This window comes from Alternaria postmessia (genome assembly GCF_024291825.1).
Source record: "Alternaria postmessia strain BMP 2775 chromosome Unknown scaffold_11, whole genome shotgun sequence".
Lineage (NCBI taxonomy): Eukaryota > Fungi > Ascomycota > Dothideomycetes > Pleosporales > Pleosporaceae > Alternaria > Alternaria postmessia.
The window spans coordinates 72,995-97,391 of NW_026260084.1; the positions used below are offsets into that span (position 1 = coordinate 72,995).

At 50.7% G+C, this 24,397-nt stretch overlaps 9 protein-coding genes across 9 annotated transcripts; 6 read left to right on the plus strand and 3 right to left on the minus strand.

Moving 5' to 3' along the window:
- Positions 1-180: 180 nt before the first annotated feature.
- On the plus strand, positions 181-2,022 carry J4E82_002698 (uncharacterized protein; the record flags this gene model as incomplete). Its single annotated transcript, XM_051728996.1, has 2 exons — positions 181-1,802; positions 1,851-2,022. The coding sequence occupies 2 exons, from the start codon at positions 181-183 to the stop codon at positions 2,020-2,022; spliced, it is 1,794 nt and encodes a 597-aa protein (XP_051591088.1).
- A 215-nt stretch (positions 2,023-2,237) lies between these two features.
- Positions 2,238-3,857, minus strand: J4E82_002699 (uncharacterized protein; the record flags this gene model as incomplete). The annotated part of the gene is made up of 1 exon (XM_051728997.1): positions 2,238-3,857. The coding sequence occupies one exon, from the start codon at positions 3,855-3,857 to the stop codon at positions 2,238-2,240; it is 1,620 nt and encodes a 539-aa protein (XP_051591089.1).
- A 485-nt stretch (positions 3,858-4,342) lies between these two features.
- Positions 4,343-8,181, plus strand: J4E82_002700 (uncharacterized protein; the record flags this gene model as incomplete). The annotated part of the gene is made up of 2 exons (XM_051728998.1): positions 4,343-7,013; positions 7,064-8,181. The coding sequence occupies 2 exons, from the start codon at positions 4,343-4,345 to the stop codon at positions 8,179-8,181; spliced, it is 3,789 nt and encodes a 1,262-aa protein (XP_051591090.1).
- Positions 8,182-8,689: 508 nt separating this feature from the next.
- J4E82_002701 (uncharacterized protein) lies at positions 8,690-8,992 on the plus strand (the record flags this gene model as incomplete). The annotated part of the gene is made up of 2 exons (XM_051728999.1): positions 8,690-8,759; positions 8,829-8,992. The coding sequence occupies 2 exons, from the start codon at positions 8,690-8,692 to the stop codon at positions 8,990-8,992; spliced, it is 234 nt and encodes a 77-aa protein (XP_051591091.1).
- Positions 8,993-9,167: 175 nt separating this feature from the next.
- On the minus strand, positions 9,168-11,010 carry J4E82_002702 (uncharacterized protein; the record flags this gene model as incomplete). The annotated part of the gene is made up of 2 exons (XM_051729000.1): positions 9,168-9,299; positions 9,349-11,010. 2 exons carry the CDS (start codon positions 11,008-11,010, stop codon positions 9,168-9,170), a joined length of 1,794 nt encoding a protein of 597 aa, XP_051591092.1.
- Positions 11,011-11,577: 567 nt separating this feature from the next.
- On the minus strand, positions 11,578-12,885 carry J4E82_002703 (uncharacterized protein; the record flags this gene model as incomplete). Its single annotated transcript, XM_051729001.1, has 1 exon — positions 11,578-12,885. The coding sequence occupies one exon, from the start codon at positions 12,883-12,885 to the stop codon at positions 11,578-11,580; it is 1,308 nt and encodes a 435-aa protein (XP_051591093.1).
- A 708-nt stretch (positions 12,886-13,593) lies between these two features.
- J4E82_002704 (uncharacterized protein) lies at positions 13,594-17,104 on the plus strand (the record flags this gene model as incomplete). The annotated part of the gene is made up of 6 exons (XM_051729002.1): positions 13,594-13,716; positions 13,875-13,982; positions 14,223-14,621; positions 14,999-15,236; positions 15,385-15,545; positions 15,599-17,104. 6 exons carry the CDS (start codon positions 13,594-13,596, stop codon positions 17,102-17,104), a joined length of 2,535 nt encoding a protein of 844 aa, XP_051591094.1.
- Positions 17,105-18,273: 1,169 nt separating this feature from the next.
- Positions 18,274-19,028, plus strand: J4E82_002705 (uncharacterized protein; the record flags this gene model as incomplete). The annotated part of the gene is made up of 2 exons (XM_051729003.1): positions 18,274-18,380; positions 18,431-19,028. 2 exons carry the CDS (start codon positions 18,274-18,276, stop codon positions 19,026-19,028), a joined length of 705 nt encoding a protein of 234 aa, XP_051591095.1.
- A 605-nt stretch (positions 19,029-19,633) lies between these two features.
- Positions 19,634-20,804, plus strand: J4E82_002706 (uncharacterized protein; the record flags this gene model as incomplete). The annotated part of the gene is made up of 3 exons (XM_051729004.1): positions 19,634-19,826; positions 20,198-20,565; positions 20,601-20,804. The coding sequence occupies 3 exons, from the start codon at positions 19,634-19,636 to the stop codon at positions 20,802-20,804; spliced, it is 765 nt and encodes a 254-aa protein (XP_051591096.1).
- Positions 20,805-24,397: the final 3,593 nt, after the last annotated feature.

Consider the following 24,397-nt stretch of genomic DNA (forward strand, 5'->3'; position numbering starts at 1 on the left):
GCCATGTTCCAATGTTGACGCCGCGGGACATCATACTACGCGCCCTCGCCACGCCTGAAGGCTATTCATCATTGCGCTCTCGCATATCTTGACGCCTCCCTCCGCGACTCGACTCTTGCTCGAAAGCCGTCGACTTGCCTCAGCCCGCAAACTTGCAACGGCTGCTAGCCCACCATCAGCATGGAACGCCCCTCCTTCACTGGCCTGCCGACCGAGATCCTCGAAGCCATATTTCTAAACCTCGACCCACGATCCCTCGCGTCCGTTTCGCAGACCAACAAGCTCATCAAGGAGCTCACTACCGATGCGCCCATCATCTGGCGACATCTATGCAAGTCGCAATTCAAGACATGGGACTCTCGCCACAACATCATCGCCAAGTTTGCAGCCCCATTGTCTGATGTCGACTGGCGCGCGCTGTACATGACCAAGCACACCATCGAGCGCCACACAAGAAAGCTGTTGAATCACATTGTGACTAGTCAACAAGAGCGCATACGGTGCATCAACGAAATCGCAGAGTTCGGATATGATGCAAAGGAGACGCTGTTGAAGGAATGCGCATGCCCCGACGACACAGAGGATGTTCTAGCGAGACGTTACTACGCCAATGCCGTACTCGAGCGCATACACCGCGAGGTCGCCATCAAAGTCTGGACGGATTTGCACAACGGCAAAGACATATCCATCGAGAGAGCTCTGGGCGCATACGACGTATTCGCAAGAGTTGGAGAGGATGTTGACGTTGACGTGGTGGCCGAGGATATCACTGCATTAGCCAATCGACTGCTAGAAACATATCCTGATTTCCGCAGTTGGAGTCCTCGAAGACAGGCTTCAACATTGGCATCCTACCTCCGCGACCAAGGCTTCCAAGGTGTCACGGACACATCCTACCGCGCCCTCAGAAATTCCTTCATTGGACTTGTCATACGCTCAGCCAATCACCAATCTCTTCCCCTCATCTCGGTTGCCATCTACTGCGCAGTGGCACAACGGATCGGCCTTGATGCACGACCTTGCGGGTTCCTCTTCCATGTCTACACACTTGTCTACGCGCCTAAAAACTATAATCTTGATGGCGAGTACAAACCGACAAGTTCGACAGAGCTCGACTACATGTACTTGGACCCATTTCGCTCTTCTTCCGAAGTGAGACAAGGCGATCTTCAGCGGGTTCTACGCGACATGGGTGTTCCCAGCAGCGAACACCGAGGCTTCCTTAGTGATACCAATACTCGAGAAATGGTGATGCGTACCGCACGCAATATCATGAATTCTGTCCAGACAATCCGCGAGACTGAAGCTGGATCGCGCAGAATCGAGGCCTCGTGGATGAACTCACAACCAGACATGGATAATGCTTTCTACGCAACAATCTGGGCCATGCTGCTACTGGGTCCTAATGACGATAATCTTAACGCAAGCCATACGGCAATCCGGCGCCGTCAATATCTGCCGTACCTGCTTGAGCATTTCCAGATGCACTACCCATGGGATGTGACGTTGCTATCACGCTACGTCATCCCTATGTTTTACAATCAGCCAGAGGGCCACCGATTACTTCAATTCGTGCAGAGCATGCACCAGGTCGATGCAATGCGTAAGCCTGTCATTCATCGTTCCGAGCGCACGCAGGACGTCGCGTTCAAAGTAGGCCAATTGTTTCAACATAAGCGTTACGGGTATGAGGGTGTCATCACAGGCTGGGATGTTGTCTGTGACGCCAATGAGGATTGGATCCAGAATATGCGTGTGGATTCTCTGTCAAATGGCCGGAACCAGGCTTTCTATCACGTACTGTAAGTCCATCTTGTCTTGCCTCTATTGTATTGTGCTAACCCCTGTAGTGTCTGCGACAAATCTGTTCGCTATGTTGCTGCTGAGAACATCCAGCCTGTTAGTACGGACACGTACCCTTCAGAAGCATTGTTGAAACTTGCTGGTCGTCACTTCAAACGCTGGGATGATGCAGACCATTGTTTTGTGAGTAATGTGCGAGACGAATACCCAGAGGACTAGAGATGTTGCTGGAAACGAGTCGAAAAGTTGAAACTTTCAGATACATTGTATTATTAATTCATTATGTTGATGATCGAGTGTCATCGTATTGTACACTACACCCTTATGCTCAGCCTAATCCTGTCAAGCTTAAATTGAAAAGCGAAAGACAAGTATGTAACACTTCTAAAACTCCAATATAATTGCCGCGAAATAATCGCCGCATCTTCACTCTCTCACTTCTTTCCTTTCCCTTGCATGAAGCGGTCTAGGTTTTCCTCCAGAAAACCATTCTCTGCCAACATTTCGAGCCACTTCTTGATGACTGGACCAGAATCGTACCGCCGTTGCGTAGCCTTCAAATTCTCTTCTGCTTCATTTTGCATCTCCATCATGATGTTCGCGGCTAGTTGATTAGCTTTCGCTAGCAATAAACTACGGCGAGCGAGGAGTTGAGTTAAGTCTTCGCTGTCGATGGTCGCTTTGACAGCAGGAGAAATGGGGCTATCGGCTAGATGTTCCTCGAAGCCTAGCATGTGAGGATCAGGCGGCTGTTCATTTGTGTCAACAAGGTTTCTCCAGTCTTGCGATGCAGCGGCAGAGACGTTGTCGAGGCGTGCGTCGACTTGCGAGAGAGTGTTAATCGTCAGACTAGCGTTCTTGCGTAGTGAAAGCAGAGGAGACTGTGTTAGCGCAATAACACCGTAGTCGTCATCTCCAGCTGCCATGAGGGCAGAAATTGTGTTGGAAACTGACTCCAACCACGTCTCCCCCTGCTGGGGATCAAAAGAGCCCATACACGTTGGCTGCTTATCCAGGCCATCCAGTTTCCAGACTTCGTTTCCAACAGGTACGAAAGCAATATAATGATGTGCGTTGTCTTCAACGCTCTCTGCACTATCATTGCTGACGACAGTATCGGTAGAAGCAGCGCGACGCGACTTGCTTCCTTTCTTGGTAGGCTTGGCCTTCTCAGACAACAGTTGCGCCTTGATGCGCTGAGCACGCTTGACTTTGTAGCTGAGATGTTTGTCCCCCTCGAGGATATCCATCTTCTTCGCAAAAGAATTATGAATCTTCTTTACAAAATCGAAGCTCGCAAAGGCCTCGCCGCGCTGATACGGCGACAAATCCTGTGTGAAGTCCTTGAACTGCGTCAGATGCTCTCCAATACGTATATTGGCCTCGTGGCTTTGGTTCATTAGGATGTTGATCATGGCAAGTGTCGCACAGCTGTTCTGAGCAGGCAATTGGTTGGCAAACCAGACGTCCTTGGGACACTCCGTGGCCTGGCCGTCGTTGCCAAATTCGCGGTAGTGGAAAAGGAGAATGAAGCCGTGGATGGGTTGGGGAATGTTGTCAAGAAGGAATTCTGGATCCATGCTGAATACTTCGCGTACAGTAATATCGCGAACACCCATCTCGCGCAGGATGACAGAGAAACAGGCAGGTTCACTTTCGATGTCGCAGAATCCCTGCCAGGTCGCTTTGTCAAAAGCAGTTGCAGGCATATCGGGTGGACTGGGGAATACAGGTGCTGTTACGGCGCCGTTCTGGGTTGACAGTGGCGTTGGTGAGTCTTTTGACTTTTTACTGATGGGCTCGGAAGCTGTATCAGGTTCGGGCAGGCCTCGCTTCTTGGTGTTGGAAGGGGATACCTTGGAAATCTTGCTTGGGGACCCGGAGCCATCATGTGGCTCAGCGGTAGGGTCGTCTTTGGTCTTTTCTGTGATTGAAGGGACTACTTCAGCAGCTTGGTCTACTGAGTCTTTGCTTGGCATTGCTTGTTGTTGTTGTTGTGTCCCATCTTTAATCTCAGGACCGGCCTTGAGATCGGAGGGGGAATCGTTTTTCATACTGAGCGATTCGGGTTGAGAGGATCTTATCGTGGGTTGTAAATCAGAGTTAAGGTGATTCAGGTGTGTATGTGGACGTTGGGCGGTTGGAGGAAAGGAAAGCAGACTGGCATTGTGATGGAGGGCCTGCAGACGAAGCACCGGTACTTTGATCAATTGCGTGGCTCGAAGAGGCAGTAGGAAGCGAGCTGGGAATAATGTAAACTAGAGGTGAAAGCAAAGGGCAGTGTGGTGGTCGAGGTCGGGGTGCTAGCACGTGACGAACTCGGCGTCATCGAGCTCTGATTGGCCGACGACGCCGCAGCCCGCATCCTTGTCGCGCTCGTCGCGTAGGCTCTAGGTAAATGTTTGTTTGATGGTTTCACGTCCACCGACAAACCCTCCAGCGCAACACACGCGATCGACGCCGGCCGAAAACGTCGTCACTCCCGTCACATCCTTCAACCCATGATCACGATATAGCCAAGTCTTGACTTCTGGGTGCGATGAACGGCACACCGCAGGTTCGGAGAGGCGTGGGAGGCTTCCCATCAACACCGCAGAACACGAACCGCTCTCCCGGCCTACAGAGCCCAAATGGCACCACCCCGCGACCCAACATCAAATCGCCGCTACCAGATCTGCCCAAGGCCCCCGCACAATCAAGCTCAGGGCCCCTGATACCCTCAGACATCCTCGATCCTGCCCAACAGCGCTTCTATGTCTTCGCCCTCTACGTCGCCTTATGGGCATACCGGACCTACGACTTCTACACCTTGGCTGTCGAGGAGGATGAGTCGCTATGGCTGTGTCTGAAATGGTGCTTCTTCGATGTGCTGTTCATGTTCGGCGTGCCGCTTCTGGAGATTCCCTGGCTGGAATGGGGCAATGGCGCTGCCTTCCTCCTGTTTGTGCTACACGCGGGCTTGGATGTCATGCTCATGTTTAGGATCGGCATACCGGTACAGGCATGGCTCATGGGCTTGGTGGGCTTCTTGTGGGATAGTGAACTGGCCATCAGCGAGCGCAGCGTTAAGCCTGGCGCCATCCTCCACAACGCCTCTCTCATCCTGGGAAAGCAGATTGTCAACATCTTGCCTGAGGGATCCGCAGTATTGAACCCCGACAGGCAGTCGTTCTGTCTGAACTCGTCCGTCACCCAACTGGAGATACCCATCATGATCAACCAGACCGAGCCCCACGAAATGGAGATTTTGCGCATCGATATCGATACGAACGTCAACGAAACCATCATCGTCAAGAAAAGCGAACTAAAGACTATGCTGAAGAGGGCTAGAAAAACGCAGAAGTCAACGGACCCTGATGATCCGTTGACTTTAGCCTATACCATTAAGAAGCCAGGTGTATATCTGCTGAAGAAGGTTACAGATCAATCGAAGCTTTTGGTGCGACCGCGATCAACCAACGTTGTAGTGGCTACCTGCCCACAAGCTCGCGTGAAGCCAACTGGCAACGATCGTTGCCGTAGCGATCTATCCAATGTGGCGCTGGAAGTCGAGGGCACACCGCCTATGAATGTCAAATACCGCCTTATAGTGAACGGAAAGCCTCGCGGCGGATCCCAGTTCCAAAATCTGCAGCCGGACGATGCCATTTCACCATTGTCCAAACACACATCGCAAGCACTGGTCAAGAGCGGGCGTGAAGACATATCATGGGCACGCTCGCACAAAGTCCTAGTACCTCTGAACGAGTCGCTCACGACTAGTGGCTCATGGGAGTACGAGATTGAGGAGGTGCAGGATGGACTTGGAAACTTCGTAAGCTATGTAAACGTCGACGATGACGAGCGTCCAAAGCCCAAGGCTGCAGGCATCCGTCAACTGTTCGAGGTTCATGAGCGCCCTACAGCTTTTCTCAGGGGTTGCAGTCCACAAAACCCGCTTCGAGTACCCAAAGGTGAAGCCGCTCGCCTGCCAGTCCAGTACGGTTCCACCGGCAAAAACGCAATCGACGGTGCGCACACCGTTGAGTACTTGTTCACACCCCAAGAGAACATCATCGCGGACGGATACCATAGCCCAGATGCCGTGCTGCAGAAGCAGGTTATGCGAAAGGGCGAGCAACCTACCATCAAAGTCGCAGGTCTTTACACTATCAAGTCTGTGTCGACCGACTTCTGCGACGGCGAAGTTTTCGAACCTACTTCGTGCCTGCTGCAGAACCCACCCGAGCCGGATCTGACCTTAGACAGCGAGGACATCATTGACAAATGTGCTGGTAACCCTATTGGTCTTCGCGTCGGCCTCGATTTTGTCGGTAGCCCGCCGTTCCTGGTCACCTACTCTGAGAAGAAAGACAATGGCCGAGAAATCAGGAAGCCACCGATCCAGATTGCAAGTCTCCGCAGTACAATTGATCTCACCCCACAAGATGCCGGTCATTACGAATATACCTTCAAGACGATTAGCGACTCTGTTTACAAAGAGCGGTCCCTGAACAACATCAAACTTCAACAAGACGTCAAGCCTTCTGCACAAGCACACTTTGTTGAGAGTAGCAGACCTAAGCAAGCTTGCATAGACGACGTGGTAGAGTTCGACGTTGGTTTCGTTGGCGAGGCACCCTGGAAGCTGGAATACGAGATTGTTCACAACGGCAAGCGTACGAAGCGTGCCATCGAAACTGAGAACGCGCATTACGTTATACGAACAGACAAGCTCAGCAGCGGCGGCGAGTACGTCGTAGCTTTGACGGGCGTTACCGACAAGTCCAAATGCAAAGAGGTCCTCAAGGAGGAAGCTAGAGTCAACGTACGTCACGAACGACCCAAAGCGTACTTCGGGCACATTGAAGGCAAGCAATCTGTACTGGCTCTGGAGAGCCGACAAGTCGGATTACCCCTCCGCTTTACTGGAAGCGGCCCTTGGCTGCTAGAGTACGAAAACTTGAAGACCAAGGAGATCAAGAAGGACAGTTTCCAGAATCCCAACTCATGGCTCGACGTCAAGACAGACGGTACATATCAGCTGCTCTCCGTCAAGGACTCTGTTTGTCCTGGTTTGGTCGATGAGAAGGCCGACCAATTTGATGTATCCTGGGTGGCACGTCCTTCGCTCAGTGTTCCTGAGAGTACTGCAATGTTGGAAGGCAGCAAGTACATCAAAGACGCCGTATGCGAGGGCGATGAAGATTCGTTTGATGTTTCCCTGACTGGTAAGTTATCCTAGCTCTTCCACATGTTGTCAATACTAATCATCTCGTAGGAAACGCTCCTTTTGACATTTCCTACCGACAGGAGTACAAGGACAAGAAAGGAAAAACAGCTTCCGTCAGCGAGAAGGATCTACACACCATTGGTGGTCTTGCATCGATTCGATCGGAAACCTCAAAGGCTGGTACCTACGAGTACACCTTCCTCAAACTCGCAGATGCCAGGTATGATCACTCGAAGAAGCACTTCTCGCCTATTACGATCCAGCAGCAAGTCTACTCGCGCCCTGGTGCTCGCTTCGACAAACCTGGAAAGACATACAGCTACTGTTCTCGAGAATCAGAGGGTGAAGAAGTCATTCCCATCACTCTAGAAGGCGTTGCGCCGTTCTATCTGGAAGTGGAGATTAAGCATCAAGGTACCCCTAAGCCGGAGATCAGCGTGCACAAGAACATACCTACGAACAAGTATGATCTCAAGATCGAGCACCGCAAGATGCACCTCGGCCACTCGTCCATATCCATCCGCAAAGTTCGCGACTCGCGTGGATGTACCCTCCGGCCCCCGCCCGGTGGTCCTCGTGTCCAGATCAGCGTTCATGACGCGCCCACTGCCACACCTCTCGAAGACCGACAGGACTTCTGTGTCGGCGAGCGTCTATCTTTCGCTCTCAGCGGCCAGAGTCCTTTTACAGTGTACTACACTTTTGAGAAGCAGGAGCGCAAGGCCTCGAACCCAGGCACCACGTTCCGCCGTCTCGCCGAACTTCCAGGAACGTTTACCATAACTGGTCTACGCGACTCCGCTTCCGAGTGTCTCGCAGCGCTCGACCTAACCAAAACCATACATCCAATCCCCTCCGTTCGTCTCTCCGGAGGCCAAGTCCACGAGATTGACATCCACGAGGGTGGCGGTACGGATCTAGAGTTCCAGTTCTGGGGTACACCGCCTTTTGAGTTTACCTACACGAGAAGCACGAACGCAAACAAGGGTCGCAAGAGCAAGGTGTTGGAGATCAAGACCGAAATCAGTCATGAGATGACTATGAGTATTCCTGTTCAGGAGGAGGGTACATATGAAGTTGTGTCCATCAAGGATAGGTGGTGTAGCTTTGCGAGGCCTGGCGAGGGCCACGATGGTAAAGGTGGGCAGAAGATGTTGACGTACTGAAAGTGAAGAGGAAGGAGGCAAGGAGTTGTCTTGATGTGCATGGATTGGCGTTTAGCGTTTCCTCTTTGACGTTTTCTGAGGCTTGCATGAGACTTTGGATGTTTGGAAGGTCTTTTTGGCTATGGATGGGTTTTGGTAGCGTGTGAGATAGCGATGAGCATTTATTGTCGAAAGTCTGATATATCCACTTTTTCCACCGAATTACAAGGTATATACTTGACATATCTCATGAGTAGATTCTGACACGGGATCGATCTGTAGCGCAATCGCGATCTCGTACCTGCATCTAGCGCTAGAGTGGACCCTTTCCCATCCTAACACCACATTGATGATATCATGAACAAAGTGACATCACAACCACGAAATTAAGCTAAGAGAAGCTTCCAAAACAAAAAGAGAGGAAATTCACATGTATGATTGAAATAAAAGTCACTCTTATTACACTTTACCTCAAACCAAACCTCACATCCTCTCTCAAATACACACAACCAAAAACCGAATAGCCAATATGCCTCACTCCAAGACACCCGGCCAGAGCAACGCTGCTTCAGACAAATTCAACAAGCAAGAGGCTGAGAGTGCGTTCCCAATTGCTCATTCTATCATGTTGCTTTCTCCATAAAATGGTATACTAACAGTCATGACAGGCAAGGGTCTTGGTGCATCCAACGCACCCGCTGCGAAAGAGGGCAACGCGCCTGGCGAGGCCCCTGTAGCCTCAGACAGCGGAAACTCGAATGTCGGTGTTGACCCCAGCGCTAACAAGCCTGGTGAGAAGGGCATCGGTGGGCCAAACTACGGTACACACTAAATCGATGGAACAACGAGTAATGGTGTATGATATAAGAAGGAAGCGAGAGGCGAGCAAAAGCTCAGCTTGTTAATGAATTCATGAAGATGGTCGGACAGATTATGGATGTATATTCTCCAATAGATGCTGAAAGAAACGTGTTACAGTGTGCATGGTCTGTATTCTCAGCCGGGTATTACGCTGCCTTGGGTTTCGGGATCTTGAATGGATGGGCTTCGGTATTGAACACCCAGTCGTCCAGGCTGATGACGTTCGGCTCGCTGAACGTTAGATAGAAATACTTTAGCGTTTCCGCCATCCAAAAGCTCTATTTGTGTGTTAGTGTATGCCCGATTTTGTCTGACAAGATGACTTACCTCCATGCTGTCCGCCCTCGGTGGGGAGTCGGCCGATACATCTACTAACGCTGAGTTACCAATGTCGGTGTCGGTAGAGCGCTGAATAGCTGTCCACATATCCCATGCGGCGGCCTGCCATTGCTGCTCTCCTGTGATACGGTACATAACAAACACACTCTCAATAGCCTCTGGCCTGAGAATGTACCTCCTGTCATCAATACTGGTGAAGCCGCTTGGCAGGCGAAGGTTTGCAATGTTCTTTATCGGATCCTTCTCCTCTGCATTTTCAGACGTTCGGGAAGCGATACCCTCTAACCATTCTTTCTCATCCCATACGCAGGTCGTCGTGTTTGCGCATTTGAGAAGATGCGATACTTCGGGCATGATACCTGACGGGGATGCTATATACGCCCATACGCACGTGTCTGCCAACTTACGACCAATTGTAACGTGTTCGTTATTCTGGAACATCTTCCCACCTAGAGCGAACATACCACCTGTGTAGCAAGCCAGATGCTGCATTTCCGGGTCCAGGTATGGATGGGCACCTTCAGCGCGGACGAATCCTGACATGAGCATGTCGGAATTTTCAGGAGTGGATGGTCGGAATAAGACGTGTTTAGATGCAGTGTCCATAGCTCTCTCATACATCTTGCGGTAGATGGGATCTTGGCCACCGAGTAAGGCATATTGCTTGCCAAAATACTCATACGTTGAGTCAGCCATACTTCCTAGGGTGAACCCGCTATCGCCGGTAAATTCTGCCTTTCGAGCGTTGACAACGATCGGCCACATGCCCGGTAGTTTTGTCTTGTCTTGCTGCTCTTCAAGAACCCTCGTCACCCTGTTGACCGCATCATACCATTTCGGGTCGGCGGTCAACTGCGAAAGACGCGTGAACTCCATAGTCAGACTTCCGATTTCCGCGAGTAGGACCTGCTCATCCGCGACCTGTGGTTTGCCTTCGCCCGCGGCACGGAACTGCCATCGTGTGATCGGCATGTGGTTGGGTGTGTCAAACGCATGGTATAACATTTCGCCCGCCTCCTTCGCCTTGTTTAGTAGCCTCTGGTCCCCGCTTAGCTCAAAAGCTGACAGCAAGCCACCCAGATGTCGGATATTGGTCTCAAACACGTTGACTCTATCCAAGTCGGTGTATCCGAAGTCGATCCGTTCGATGTCCTTGATGGCGGAAGAGAACTCCTCCTCAAAGCCCATTATGTACAGCGTATCGAGCGCGTCGATGAGTGTGGCTGCCCATCCTCCAAAGTGGTCGGCTACTTCTCCACTTATGGGTCGTATCTCGTCGTGCATCCATGCAAAGGTTCTGTAGTTCTTCCAACATTTCAGGAATTGCTTCCTGACTTCTTCCTTTCTTGTCTCGCGGATGTTCTTGGCCGTAGCATCCTCCTGTCCAAAGCTGAACTGTATCGGCGGTAGGGCTTTCGGTTCGCCGGTCGGTAGCGGTGTGGGGTTCTCGATGCGATTCTTAAAGGGCACCTTTGCCCAATTAAAGGATTTGTACTTTTGATTTCTCTGTGGTTGCTGGCTCTGCTGGTGTGGGTTGCCGTTTATGGGCGCGTCGCCAGGTTGCTCGTATGGGAAGCTGAGCGACCAGAGCATGTAGATGAAGCCCACGGCGAGGACTGTGTAGAGCCCATAGCGTCGCAAAAGCGCCATGGTGTATTACAAAAATTAAGTACAAAAGGGGGTTAAAAGAAACGAAGCAGCTGGGCGCGCAACATGGTGTCTCCGCCTTACACGAACTGTGGGGAGCCTGATGACGGCTGTTCCTGCCAAGTCGGTAGGGGCGGCATCCTTGTCGTACACTGGACCCTGAACCTGATTGCACGCTGCTATTCAACGTCTGAACATTCACCATTGCATCATCAAGACAAGTCGAGCAGCCAACTCTGACATAGTCGTTCCGAGATGATGAGATCATGGCACGGAGACTCCTCGAAGTAAGCCCTGTGGAAGCTCAATCATAGCCATCCACAACTCGGTACTCGATGTAGCTGAGCCCCTACCTATCAATTCGAAGGAAACATATATAGCAATGCCAGAATGTCTGTAAGATACACTCTCCATGGTAAAATTAGTAACAATAGGATTAGTGTGCTGGTTGTCAAGTAATTTATCTTTGATATTTATTTCTCTTCCAGACAGAGACTGCTATGGAACATGACCATGTGTCATCACAGTGATGCTAGCGTTCTCTGCATTCGCCATCTTCGTTGTCCTTTCCTACTTAGCATCTGCTTGTGGCAGCATGACCACGTACTCCCTCTCGCTCCCTCCAAATTTGATTATGTCTTTGTCTCTGAGCTCAAAGTAGCGACTCGCTTCGAGATCCTCGCCGTTCAGCTCCGTGCCATTACTGCTTTCCAGATCGATAATGTAGGGCTTGACCTTTCCTCGTTGGCTCTTCACACCGAACTCGTCTTCGATCGTCTTCTGTATGTACCGGAACTGGATGGCTGCATGTTGTCCACTCGAGCTGGGGTGCTCAAGGACGTAGTCGACGACTTCATGTGATCGGCCCAGTAGCCAGCAACTCTTCTGCCATATTTCAATGGTATCTACCACATCATCGCCCTTGAATACGAAGATACGCCAGGGTTGCGAAGCGGGTGGTTTTCGCGCCTCGGGTGGCTCGTGGTACTTGAGGGAGATCTTGGTGCCTTCTACGCGGTTGGCAGCTTTGGCTAGCGCGCCAGTAGGCTTGAAGTTGGGTTTCTCCTTGTCAGGTGGTGCGCCGCCATATTTCGAGGGTGGTTGGGCGGAGTCGTCCAGCCCGCGAAAGGATATTTCTTGCGACGGTAGCGCTTTCTTAGCTCGCTTGTGTGGAGAAGATGAGCGCGAGGGCGATGGGGAGCGTGTACGTCGGCGACGTTTGGGCGGAGGGGATGTAGATGCGGAGGGCGAGCGAGTACGCGGTTTGCGGGAACGATATGGTATAGGCGAGCGTGAACGTCGGCCTTCTTTGGACCTGTCTTTTCGTCGTCGGTCTCTGGAGCGCGAGCGATCTCGCCGGCTGTGTCTGTCCTTGGAGCGATCGCGCTTCCTGTGCCTGTCTCCGCCTCTGTCCTTGTCGTGTGAGCGATCGCGCCGCCTGTCCTTTGAACGATCTTTCTTTCTGTCGCCTGATCTGTCTTGTCTTTTGTCTCGTGACCTGTCGCGTCGCCTGTCCTTGGAGCGATCCTTCCTCCGCTCTCTCGAGCCGTCGCGTCTCCTCTCTCTGGACGAATCTCGCGGCTTCCTGTATGGTTCTGGGGATTGTTCCCGCTTGCGAACAGCGCTGGGCTCGGTGGCCGCTTCCTTTGGTTCGTCGTCTTTGGATAGGTGCCTGGGCTTCCTCTCCCTCGATCTACTCCGCGATGGGCGACCAGATGCTATCGAAGGCTCTTTCCCGACGCGTTCTGAACCATGTTTCGAGAAGCTGCTCGGACTTCCATTCCCGCCTGAGACTGCTGGGGGCGAGGCAGTCTTTCCTTGGACTAATTGTTGCGTAAGCAGTCGTCGCGCACTGTACGGCGACAAGTCTCTCGCCATATTGGGGCCGGATGGTGAGAACCGTGGGGGCGCAGTGTCGTGGTTGGGGGCGCAATGACGATCCCAACTTTTTCCTTAGTGCAGAGTGGATTCAGTGAACGGGCTTCCTGGGGGCTGTGCCAAGTCGCCTGCACTGCGGTGGTAGCCGGCTAGACCATTACACCGTAATTAGCAGTGGGCTTGCACAAAAGAGCAGAAAGGATTGCAACTAGCACGCAATAGTCGGCTAAGGATTGGAGCTGTTCGGTCGCGACTTCCCCAGACAAGAGAGAGGCCCAAGCTTCCTGCACTTTCGTCACGGCGTCGCGTTATCGCGCCTCGTCCTCATCTCGTCTATTCGCTGCACGTACAAGACGGCGCCACTATGGGACTCCAAGGCGCCTATACGACATGCAAGGAGCACTCGTTTGTCTCTTGCGCCAGTCGGGCCATTTGGCCCCTGTCAGCAGCGTCTTCACCCAGATCCAGGTAGGTACGGCGTGGTTTGCAGCCCCGAAACATGACAGCGGGCGATATGAACCCAACGTGGACGCCTTGCAAACATAGTCAAACCACCGTTGAAGTGGCTGCAAACCTTCTAGCCACCGCGTCTTCGTCTGACCTCTCTTCTCGTACCATACCGCAGCCCGAGCGCGTCGAGCTTTCATCTCATCTTCATGTCTGCGTTGAATTACTGCTACTGAGCGCGGGGTGCGTAAACATCGCGCGATGCCGACCAAGCGCATTCTGTCCTGGTCGAAACGCCAGTCTAGTTCAGAGCCATACTATCGCACAGGAGGGCTGCTGGCGATTGAATCAATTGAGCCCGAGCCCAATGACTATGAACCCAAGGTAGGATGATGTCCAGGAAAAGAAGACAGTGTACTGGCAAATACGACGATGTCTCATGCAAAACAAGGCAACATGTAGGCCGCAATCTGCCGCTGCATACAATCCGACGTCTGCGCCTGTCTTGTGGAGCTTGACCATTCACTGACCATCTCTCTTAGACCACTCTGAGAGTCGAAAAGCGGCGGCCAGCGAACCTTACCATCCTTCCATCGGACGACAAGCAAAATGTCTGCAGTCCTGTCACATCCCAGTATAACGCAGCCGTTGTTGGTGCTGCGACCATCCTACATTCTTCCTCCAACGATATGTTGCGCTCGCCAGTACCTAGCACCAGTCCATGCTCGAGGTCCACATCTTTACTGCAAAAACCCCTTCCCTGTCGGCCACGTTCTGCCTCGGTCCCTTCAATTGCAGAGCTACCTGCCGAGCTACCTGGCTCTCTTTTGTTAGAGAATCAAGGATTTCCATCATCTTCAACTCCTGTATCTGCACGACCGACAACCCAGATCTTTAGGAGGGAGAGTCACCCGCCCGATAAGCACTTGAGTCACGAGAGTGTCTCTTTGGACGCGTTGGACTTGGTTCCGGCGCAATTGAACCATACCCGGTCCGTTCCAGAACTAAGCTCGCGATACAGCATAATGAAGACCATTCCCAGCGGTGATGAACTTCAGTCCGCCAAAGCCACCCAAGTTGATCTATTAACGGAGGCCGATAGCAGATCCTCGAGTAAAGCCAGAAAGCGGAGACGTTCGAGACCGGATTTGATTACTTCTCTTTCATCCACGTACGGGAAAGCCTCGATGAACAAAGGCGGCATGCAAAGTCCCAGTCAGAGGTGGCTTGGTCAGGGGAAGAGAGTGGGTGACCGGGATGCTGGAAACCGCCGACACCGTCAAAATGAAGTGAGTGCTGTTTGTTTCTCGATAGACGTGTGTTTACTGGACAAACAACACCGCATAACGAAACAGTTTCAGAAGTTCTTTGTATCCCATCTCCAACCCTAATGCGACGACATATGCCTGAGTTAGATGTACTGCTTTGCCATGCAGCCATGGCATCAGACCTTTCGCTGGCAATGTCTTGTTGTATCCCCGGATTGGAAGCCTGTAAGACGAATAGCGGCGGTGACATGTTTCACATTCCCAATGTCGCGCGGGCGGCAGTTGCACAAATCCTGATCATTACGTCCACCATGCAGTTTGTTCTGCCTTGCAGTAGTCGATATCGGGCCTTTTCAAGCGCTCAGTGTATATCATACCCAAATGCTGACTATACATAGGCATCTTCTGCGTCCAACCTCTCAGTAACACGTAGCAGGCATATCGAAGAACTCAAGGCGACCATTGCTACACAAGGTCAAACAATCTCGATCTTCCAGTCCCAGTCTACCAGTTTGAGATCGTCGTGCGAGTCACGCATCGCAAGCCTTGTAGAATCACACTCGGCAGAAGTTGCGTCTTTGAAGAATTACATTCGAACGCTCGAAGAGCAGGTTAGCAAGCACGGCCTGCATCACGGTAAGCACCAACTCTTGTCAAGTCTACCATTGCGATCTCCCGCCTTTTGAAGACGCTACTTCCAATTGCGTTGGATCGATCAACAGGGGTTATTTGTGCTGTGTGCTTGTGGCATCAACCACCACTTTAGTTTGCTAAGTGTACCCAGCGTCAAGTAATAATGCCCTGACTGTCCTGGACACCATAGGAGCACCGCACACGCCGATTCGAGAAACCGCACAAGTTATAGTGGATACCGTATCTGCCAGTCCGATCGAACCTGAGAATAAAGAGCAATCACCCCAACGCTTGGAAACCAGCCTTGAGATGGTAGGGATATACGCATGTTGCATGTGAGACGTATGACTGATTTAGAGTACTAGGAGAATCTAAAGCGGAAGCTAAGCAGCACCCGCAGACCCGAAACGACAACCCGAAATCTACTTCCCGAGCTCAACCAATACAAACAGAACAATGTTGCTCTTCAACAGCAAATCGAGTCTCTGATGGCGAAGTTGAATGAATCAAAGAAAAGCGAAAGGGAACTTCGTAACATACTTGGGATGACTGAGTTGAAATGTGCCGAGTTTGAAGATAAGGCAACGCATGCCGACAAGCTTGCAAAAACTACGCAAGCTCTACAGAATACCATAGATCACCTTGAGAACCGTCTTGAGATTGCGAACACAAAGCGACTAGACGCGGAAGAACAGCTTTCGAATTTGAGAAGCGATAAATCACCTTTCGACCTTTCTCCTCCCAAGTCCCACGTACCATCAAGCACAAACCAAGCAACATTTGGTGCTTGTATGAACACAAACACAGTCTTCCCCGGCACTTCAATTGTCAGTTCGGAACTCGACTCTCAAGAAAATTCAGCGTTAGCTGCATTCGTGGCGCACATGGAGCGCCTGCAAGATCAAGTCAGAGGGAAGGATCTCTACATTGCTGAATTGGAGAAAGAACGACAGCAACTGCGGCAAACACACATCCGGTTTGAACGGGATCACAACAAAATCGCTCTTCATTCGGAAATACAAGATCAATCACAAAAAGCACGCCGAACAGATACTTACATGGAACAACTTCGAAATGCAGTCTTGAACCGCGAATCATTGATTGAAGAGAAGGATAGGGATCTTCGCGCCGTGGAGAGGCAGTTAGAGCATCACAAACTCTTGTTGCAAGCAGAAATAAGGCGACATGCGGCAATGAAGCTTCACATGGCCACGGAGGATGACTCGTTGCCTGAACTCACCTCGCTTGCCAGACGGGAAGATATCGATAGGTGGATGGACAGACTCCACGAGCGCCTGAGAAGAGAGCAGTCTAAGAAGAAGGGAGAGACTCTTACTGACACTCCGGACGTGCAGATGGAAAGTATGCAAAATGAAATCGACTTCTATGTCCGGGAGATCATTCTCTTCAAGCTTGACATCAAAGGATATAAAAGCGATATTCGAAAGCTGAAAAAGATCACTGCGCAAATGGAAGCTTATGGCAGGACGGGTGAGTTGGAGTCTGAGGCGTGTTCCCTTAGGCAAACAGCTACATCTGTGCGCTCACAGTTCGCGCCACCAACGCCGGAGCTCTCCAGCACTGCCTCACCTGTCATGGACAACAAACATACCAGAACTACTACAGACGATCTAGGGGAAGGTTCTGTCACTCCCTCGCCATCAGCTCCCTCACGCAATCTGGACTATGTAGCTACCGTCCCAAGGAACTCGCGCGAGCTCGACATACCAACGACATTGCATGAAACAGCGCATGGGGATGACTGCACAGTAGAAACTGATCGCATGGACTGTGGAGTATCTTCGTACACGGCTGGATCGCGGTCAGCCGAGTGCCGGGAGCCTACGGTACGTACGCTGATGGTGTCGTAGCCCAGCGTGTAACTCCCGTAGTGCGGCAAGCTCACTACAAGCTTGTCAATGTTCGATTCAGCTGGACGAAAGATGCGTATTCTTCACAAGTGTAATATGAGTGAGCCTTTGCTTGAGCTGCATCAGGCTTCCCTTTTCTTCACACACGATGGTTCAAGCACAGCACACAGGAAACGGATACGCGGACCTTATTGGAAAGCGATACCTTTAATGGCAAACTTGAATAGCGATGCTTTACTGTCTTCGCCCCTACCTGAACTCAAGCCCACAAAACATGCTTGTGTGTATCGTTGCTGATCATGGATAATGCGATTTCTTGCCATGGCCTTTGACAACTTTTCAATACGAAGCTAGAAGTCCGGAGGGCGCTGTTGAATTAGGAAGTAATTCGCGTACCTCGCGTCTCGCGCTCAGCCATCGAAATACACCCAAGCTTGCGCGGCTCAACACCAACGTCTCCGACTCAGTCTCATTCATGCCTCGTTATGTCTACTGAGATCATATACATAATGAGCATACATGCGTGACTAACAAACTCCTTTTGGCAGCTCTACAAAACAACACACGTTCGATGAAATCTGCTACACGGCTAGCTAGCTCACCAACAATACCAGAAGATGTGAACTCTTTGTTACACTGGGCTTCCGCGAGTAGACAGAGCTTCAAAACAGTCACCTATGTATGTACTAAAAGCTAGCACAAGCTTCATATTTGGAAGCTAGGATCCCTGGTGACGTATGAAAGGAACGCCTATCAGCAACCCTTGAGTGTTCTTTCCTGATCACCATGTTATGCGTATATCAACCACAGGCTCGAGTAGTATTGGCAGGAGGGACTATACTTTATATGCCTTCCCTTTCACTTCACGCTCATTCACTCAGTTCGAAGACAGGCCAATATACCAGACAAGAGCGTCGATCCCACGTTCGCATTCACTTTCACCTTCATCACGACGCTCTGATTGAGACATATCGTGTCGACCCATCTTGTTTGCTGCAAAATCTTACGCGACAACTAGTCGAGACTCTCCTTGTGTATCGGCTCGCTTGGCAGTTCTATTCTCGATCCTCACTCATCATCTTACTGCTCACATCCTTTTGACGATTTTCTCGTGGCGCTTGCCAAAGTATCGGTGTGGCTACAATCAACCAGAGGTAGCGCATAATACTATGGTTCCAGTTAAAGCAGTACCAGAGAAGACGCGCGAGGAGCCTCGTGTGGATTCAGGCGCAGCGCTTTCAGATCCTGCTGCACTTTCTAGTGGATCAGCGAACAAGTAGGCGCATTCCAGCATACCGTCTTAACACCAAGCTCATACTCTAGTAGCAAGCTCACGATGCCCATCCTTAGAAACACGAATTGGAACTATGGTGCTCCGAAAGCTCGCTACCGCAAAAACGAACTACAGCTGCGGCAGCCAAAGGGGTTCCCCATCAAACCACTCAAGATCACGCTCGACCGCGCTCGCGAAGAGGCAGAACTTGAGGCAGCGACCAAACGATATGCTGACCCTGACTTCGAGATCTACGAAGACTGGAAGGAAAACGACGAGCTTGAGGAGGAAGACGACTACGATGGCAAGGTAGAACCCGAGAGCGAGGCAGCAGATAGCATCGCAGAGGATATTCTAGACGGTTTCGCCTACGGCAGTATGGATGGCAACGCAGACGAAAGCGATGCTTCCACCGATCTTCCAACTTTCAGAGTCATCCCTGAGAAGCCTGCTGCGCTTGTTGACAGTCTTGGACGTACTCGCGCAGCTACAAGCCGACGAAAGGCTCAGGAAGTCTCTGACGCTATCATATCGCTAGGAGTCTCACGTGAAGGCAACGGGAATGCAGCAGTTGACAACAAGAAGCGCAAGCATACAAACACGCACGTGGCCAAACAACCAAGGAAGACACTGCCGAAGAAGTCCGTCTAAGGGTCGACCTCGAATGCTACGAGTCGTGTTTGTTTCAGAATCAGATTGTGTAGATTGCACTCCTAGGGGAAATGTATGCAATAAGAGTGGCTAGGGTGGCTCGGATGTGTCGCGGCATAGAAGTACCTGTTGATCTCTTGAACGAGCTAGACACTTTGCAAGTCATCAAACTCAAGCGATATAATACTTTAGTACGAGCGATGAGTACACCAGTCTTTCCTCTTCATGCCAAATTACTCGTGGCTCTTTCACAATTCGATGATGTACAAACCCCCTCACTTGGCGTAAATGCCCTGGTGTATCTAGGTACCTACCGTACTCCAGCTCTAAGCGCTAACCATGATAGGCTCACTGCATTCGTAACCACGTGTGAGCGCGTTTTGTTGGTTTGGAACCTAGGTAGAGTTCAAACGCAGCCCCTCACTTACCCACACAGCGGCCTTCCAGCTACTTTACGCGTTCCCCGTAGCTTTAACCTTCCGCGTGTCTCACTCACTTTCGTCAAGCGATCCCCACCACACTGACAAAAGCGCTTTGGAAACATCGCGACACCAGAACCCAACAGCCCTCCTGAGTCAGTCTATGTTACTGCTGCTACTGTCACAATGACTTCCGAGACCCAGAGAGCCCTTCTACAAGTATGGGCTGACGATATTGGTCATGTCGTTGATCTCAACAACTCACCCAAAGCCGAGTTCGCGCGCTTGGGAAAGGCGAAAGGATGGATTGGTGGAAGTCCGGATTGGTGCTATCATTGGGAAAAGTGCTTCAGCGAGACATACTCGTGGGGAGTTCACAGTAAGTGCAGCCCACTTCATCCAGCACTATGTTCGTGGTGCAAGGTGGAATCGAGGAGTGCAGGCGTCAAGCGAGAAATTACTAATGCATATGTCAAGACAGATCAACAACAACGGGTTCGACTGTAAATGCAGATCTGGCCAGTCAGACTGATACCCCCGATCTCACCAATCACATGCGAAAACTCTCCGTCAGTTCGGATGCGTCATCTTTCTCAGTCATTTCTCGCACCTCAAGGGCAAACTCTTTTGGTAGTGTAAGGTCGCTGTGCAGTGATCAGTCTGGCGACGGTGGATATCTTCGAATTTCCGTTGGCTCACTATCTCGATCGATCGCGGACTCACAGTGCACCTTTTTATCTCTCAACACAGTCAAGTCTCTTGATGAGCTTTCTGGTAGCGTTGAAATTCTCAACTACGACCAGAGTATCTCCATGGATGTGGCTACAGACGACGGTGATACCGGTTCGAACATGTCAGGTAGGGAAAACCCGGTATGGAATGACTTTACCGACTTCGTGCACCACCCAAATGCCCCCTTCAAGGAGGAGTTCGAACGTCTGGCTCGCATCAAAGGTTGGGATCGACGAACCAAACGTCAGAATCTGATCACGTTGCTTCGCACTGAAGTCGAGTTCTACTGGAGTTCAAACGATGTCGATAAATTAGAGTGCTATCAGTACTTGTGTCGAGAGATGGGTATTGAGCAAATACCATGTACTGTTACACAAGCCAGGAAGGTAAGCATCCCGACTTGCAATTACTACCGATGTAGGCTGCTGACCATGAAAAGGCGCTTCGCCCACTCAAGGTCAACCTCTACAGTGTCATTGACCACATGCGCAATCAAAAGACCAGGATTATCACATATAAGACTATGCGCGAGCTTCGTCTAAGCGTTCGCAAGATAGGCACGTTCCCGAGAGATTGCGCCAAAGCAGGCGGAGGTTATATGGCCGCTCTGCTGTCTAAGCTGTAGCAATTCTTATGCATTTCTTAGGATTACACAGACCATTGGATGTACGTGTGAGTTTCTGAAGTTGAAATTTTCACACGCCACCAGGACTTGGAAACGATTTAGATAGCCCATAGAATTTAGTCCAACCAAATCAACCTCTCCTCCTTTGCCCTTATGCAAGCCCACTCTTTTGCGGGGAGATCATGGAATTGGACAGCACCAACCCTGCGAAACGCGTTTCCTTCCCTCAGTGGTAATTCCCGATCTTGCTTTGCTATTTTGTGAAGGCATGCATTGAGAGCATCAACACTTCGGCGTAGCATTTGCAGTTCGGACTTTCGACCTGCATGTGGTGTGTCTTTATCTGGGTGTGGCTGAGAGGAACTCACTAGATTGAGTAGTCGTTTCGTCAATCTCATATGGGTTAGTTGCCGGTAATCATCAGTGGCAGTTAGCACAAGAGCGCTACCGGTGTATGCTATCTCAGAGTCGCTCGTCTTGCGGGCGACGAGCGGCATTAGATAGAAACACGAGCTGAGTAGCGCTTCAGGAAGTTTCTCGTCAGTGATTACCTCGTACTTTTGCGAAGAACCAGCTTCTACGCTCTGAAATGTATGAGTTTTATCGCGTGCACTTCTCCCCAACCGCCCACAGATGAGGTGGCCTCTAACTGCAAGCGGATCAGATGCCGCAAATTGAGGCTGCATATCACTAATCAATGCTTTGTCTTTGAAGTCGCTGAAGCTAAGTGCAGCCCCCTTGTGATTCTTGACAGTGTAGCACCTCTTTGCCACGATACGATCCTGTACCAGTATAGGTGCATTTACCGAAGCCCACGACCAGCTGGGGAACCCTGATTGCAAGACGTCCATTCTGGCACCGTGTTTGGCGACTTTGACTTGCCATGCTAGTTGCTCGTGTAAGGCGACTGACCAAAGTCCGCAACCATATTGATCGGGTAGGTTGTCTCGAACCAACTTGGCAACACTCCAGATTGCGAATGTCTTATCGGCTTGATTTGTCAAGTCACAAGAAGTGTAGTTGAGGACGGCACTTTTCCAAAACTTCTCTAAAGAGTCTTCAACAGCAAGATTAGATCTGTCTTGTTCCGAATTCTTCCGCTGCAGACGGCCACGCCAGTGACGGTCCGTTGTAGCTATTGCGGAAAGAGGAAACGGCAGTCCGTCTGGCAGAGTCTCACATGCGCTGACTGTACTGCAATCCCAAAATACTTGAGAGCGTGTAAAGTGAATGATTCGAGGAGAAAGCATCCTTTCTTTGTAAGGTTAGCATTTGGTATACTGAGTTAATCTATCAGCTTACCTTGAAACACCCAGCCACGCGTGTATATAGGGCTCTGTAACAGTTGCTTTACCCAAAGCTCTTTGTCTAAAACTACCCAGGATCCTTGTGTATCTGTACCCGGCAACGTTTCGATAGGTCTATTCCTAAAAAGACCACCCTGGCCATCTTTCGAGTCTGCGGCAACGATGTTGCAGAACGAATTTTGATAGACAAGGTGCATATATTGCCCTTCCTCTCTGAAATCTTTGTCTCTCCCAGCTTGGCATATGCACAAGGAATCGATCCAGATGTACTTTACTTTGAGATGTCGCGCGACCTCGATAGCCTGCTCGAAGTTCTTGTTCCTGAGCTCTGTTACCGAGAAACCCTGCTTCATGAGCCTGTCTTTATCTTTCGTGGTGAGCGTCAGAAAGTTAGGATTGCGCCCCCAGCTGTGACTCAGAGTGACATACGGCCCCTCCTCCTTCTCTTCCTTCCCAATGACGCGCAGCCTGTCGGAAGCACCTGTGTCGATATCCACAAGGCGTTTGGGCACGTACGGTTTCACCTTTTTGTAGTTGCAGTGGGTATGCTCCGTTTGGCAAGTTTCTAACCACTTTTGAATTTGTTTGCCAGTGTGTTTCAGGGTAGTCGTCTCACCCAGACGATCAGGAGCCGGTAGAAATCTGAGTTCCGACTTCAACATAAAGACAAATCGCCTGAACGATGTTTGTGCAGAGAATCCAGTGTACCTCAGAGCCACAACCATGTGATCATTAGAGTTGGAGGTGCGGCCCATCGTCCGCCTTGTCCAATGAAAAGCCAGCATACTTGTTCCTTTATCATCCATTTCGTTGTAGGCGTAACAGCAGAATTGACAGTATGTCTTCCTATCTCGGTTCTGATCGTAATTGGACCATGTTCGTACTCCTGAGTTCGACTTTGGCAGGAATATACTTTCTTGGCAAGGTGTACATATACCTTCGGGTTCTCGAAGTATTGAGTCAATGACACTGTTACCGGAGATTTCATGAAGCTTGGACTTTGACCTCCAGACTCCATATAATGTGTCATTAGGCTCACCAATGTCCTGCTTTCTTTCGCCGACGGTTTTTTCGAAACTGTAGCTGCGATCCAGATTACGTTCTCCTATATTGGCTTCGCTCAGGTACCGCTTGGCTAAAACTAGATCCTGATTGTAGTCTTCGCGGATATACCAGCCTAGATCCCGAGTGTAGAGACCAATCCTATGTCTGTCCGACTCTTCTTGCCCAGGTGATAAGTTGCCGAAGAAAATAAGTGAAGAAAGCAGCCCATGGGCAGAACTCAAAACGCGACGCACTTGAGGATAAGATCCGTCACTGCAGACCGTATCAGAGCCGCTCACATGACTCAAAAGCTCTTCGAGTCTGATGACTGACATCCAATCTCCAGCTGCTGCTATGGCTATGAGGGCCAACAACGTTTGGTACCTCTGAGCAGCGTTTCCAACGGGACGTAATACTGTACGGTTGAAGCTATCGTGAGGTACGTATGGGTCGATTTCTGGTGTTGTACGTACTGTAGGTCCAAAAAAAGCTCTAAGTACGAGCCGTAACCGTAGTACGGTCGCTCAGACCACATACGGACCGTACAATTGCCTAATTAGGAAACTGCTAAGCTGTTTTTGTAAATTGAAGCTGCTGTAGGCGCTCGGGGAGCTGTATCGTGGTGTTGAGGATAGAGCTTTCAGTCAGCGTCGTCGCCCAGGCAGCTGTTGTTGCTGGCTATATTGCTGCTGCTGCCAGCGACCCCACTGTTGCCGCTGCCTTGCTTGCTATCCCAGCGTTGTACGTGTTGTTGTAGCTTCAAAACTTCGCTTTTGACGACGCCGTGACGTAACCAGTTCTTCTAAAGTTGTAGAGCCTCTATCGTGGCTGCGCTGAGGCGGTTTCGATCGCTTGTAATCGTCCGTTTGGCGGTTAAGAAGATACGCTCACACTCGTAACTAGTAGCGGGGATAGAGAGGTAGTCAGTGGCAATCTTAAAGACTACTAGGTACTTCTAGCGTCCAATTTCGAGCCACCAGCGCCAAGGATCGTAGAGGAGAGCGAGTTGTTGTTCGCTAGCGTTCGTGAGGTCCTCACAGAGGTCGTTAAAGTACTCCTCTAGCTGGCTTGCACGCTTCTAACGCTTGTAAGACTTTAAGCCAGTAAGAAACATAAGATTAACAGCTGTTGTTTAGCTGTAGAGGTTAGCGTTGCCGCTAGGTACCTTGCGACGCGGCAGCGGCAACGCTGTATCGTCGTTGTCTACCTCTGCCGCTATATAGAGCTTAAAAACCTTTATTG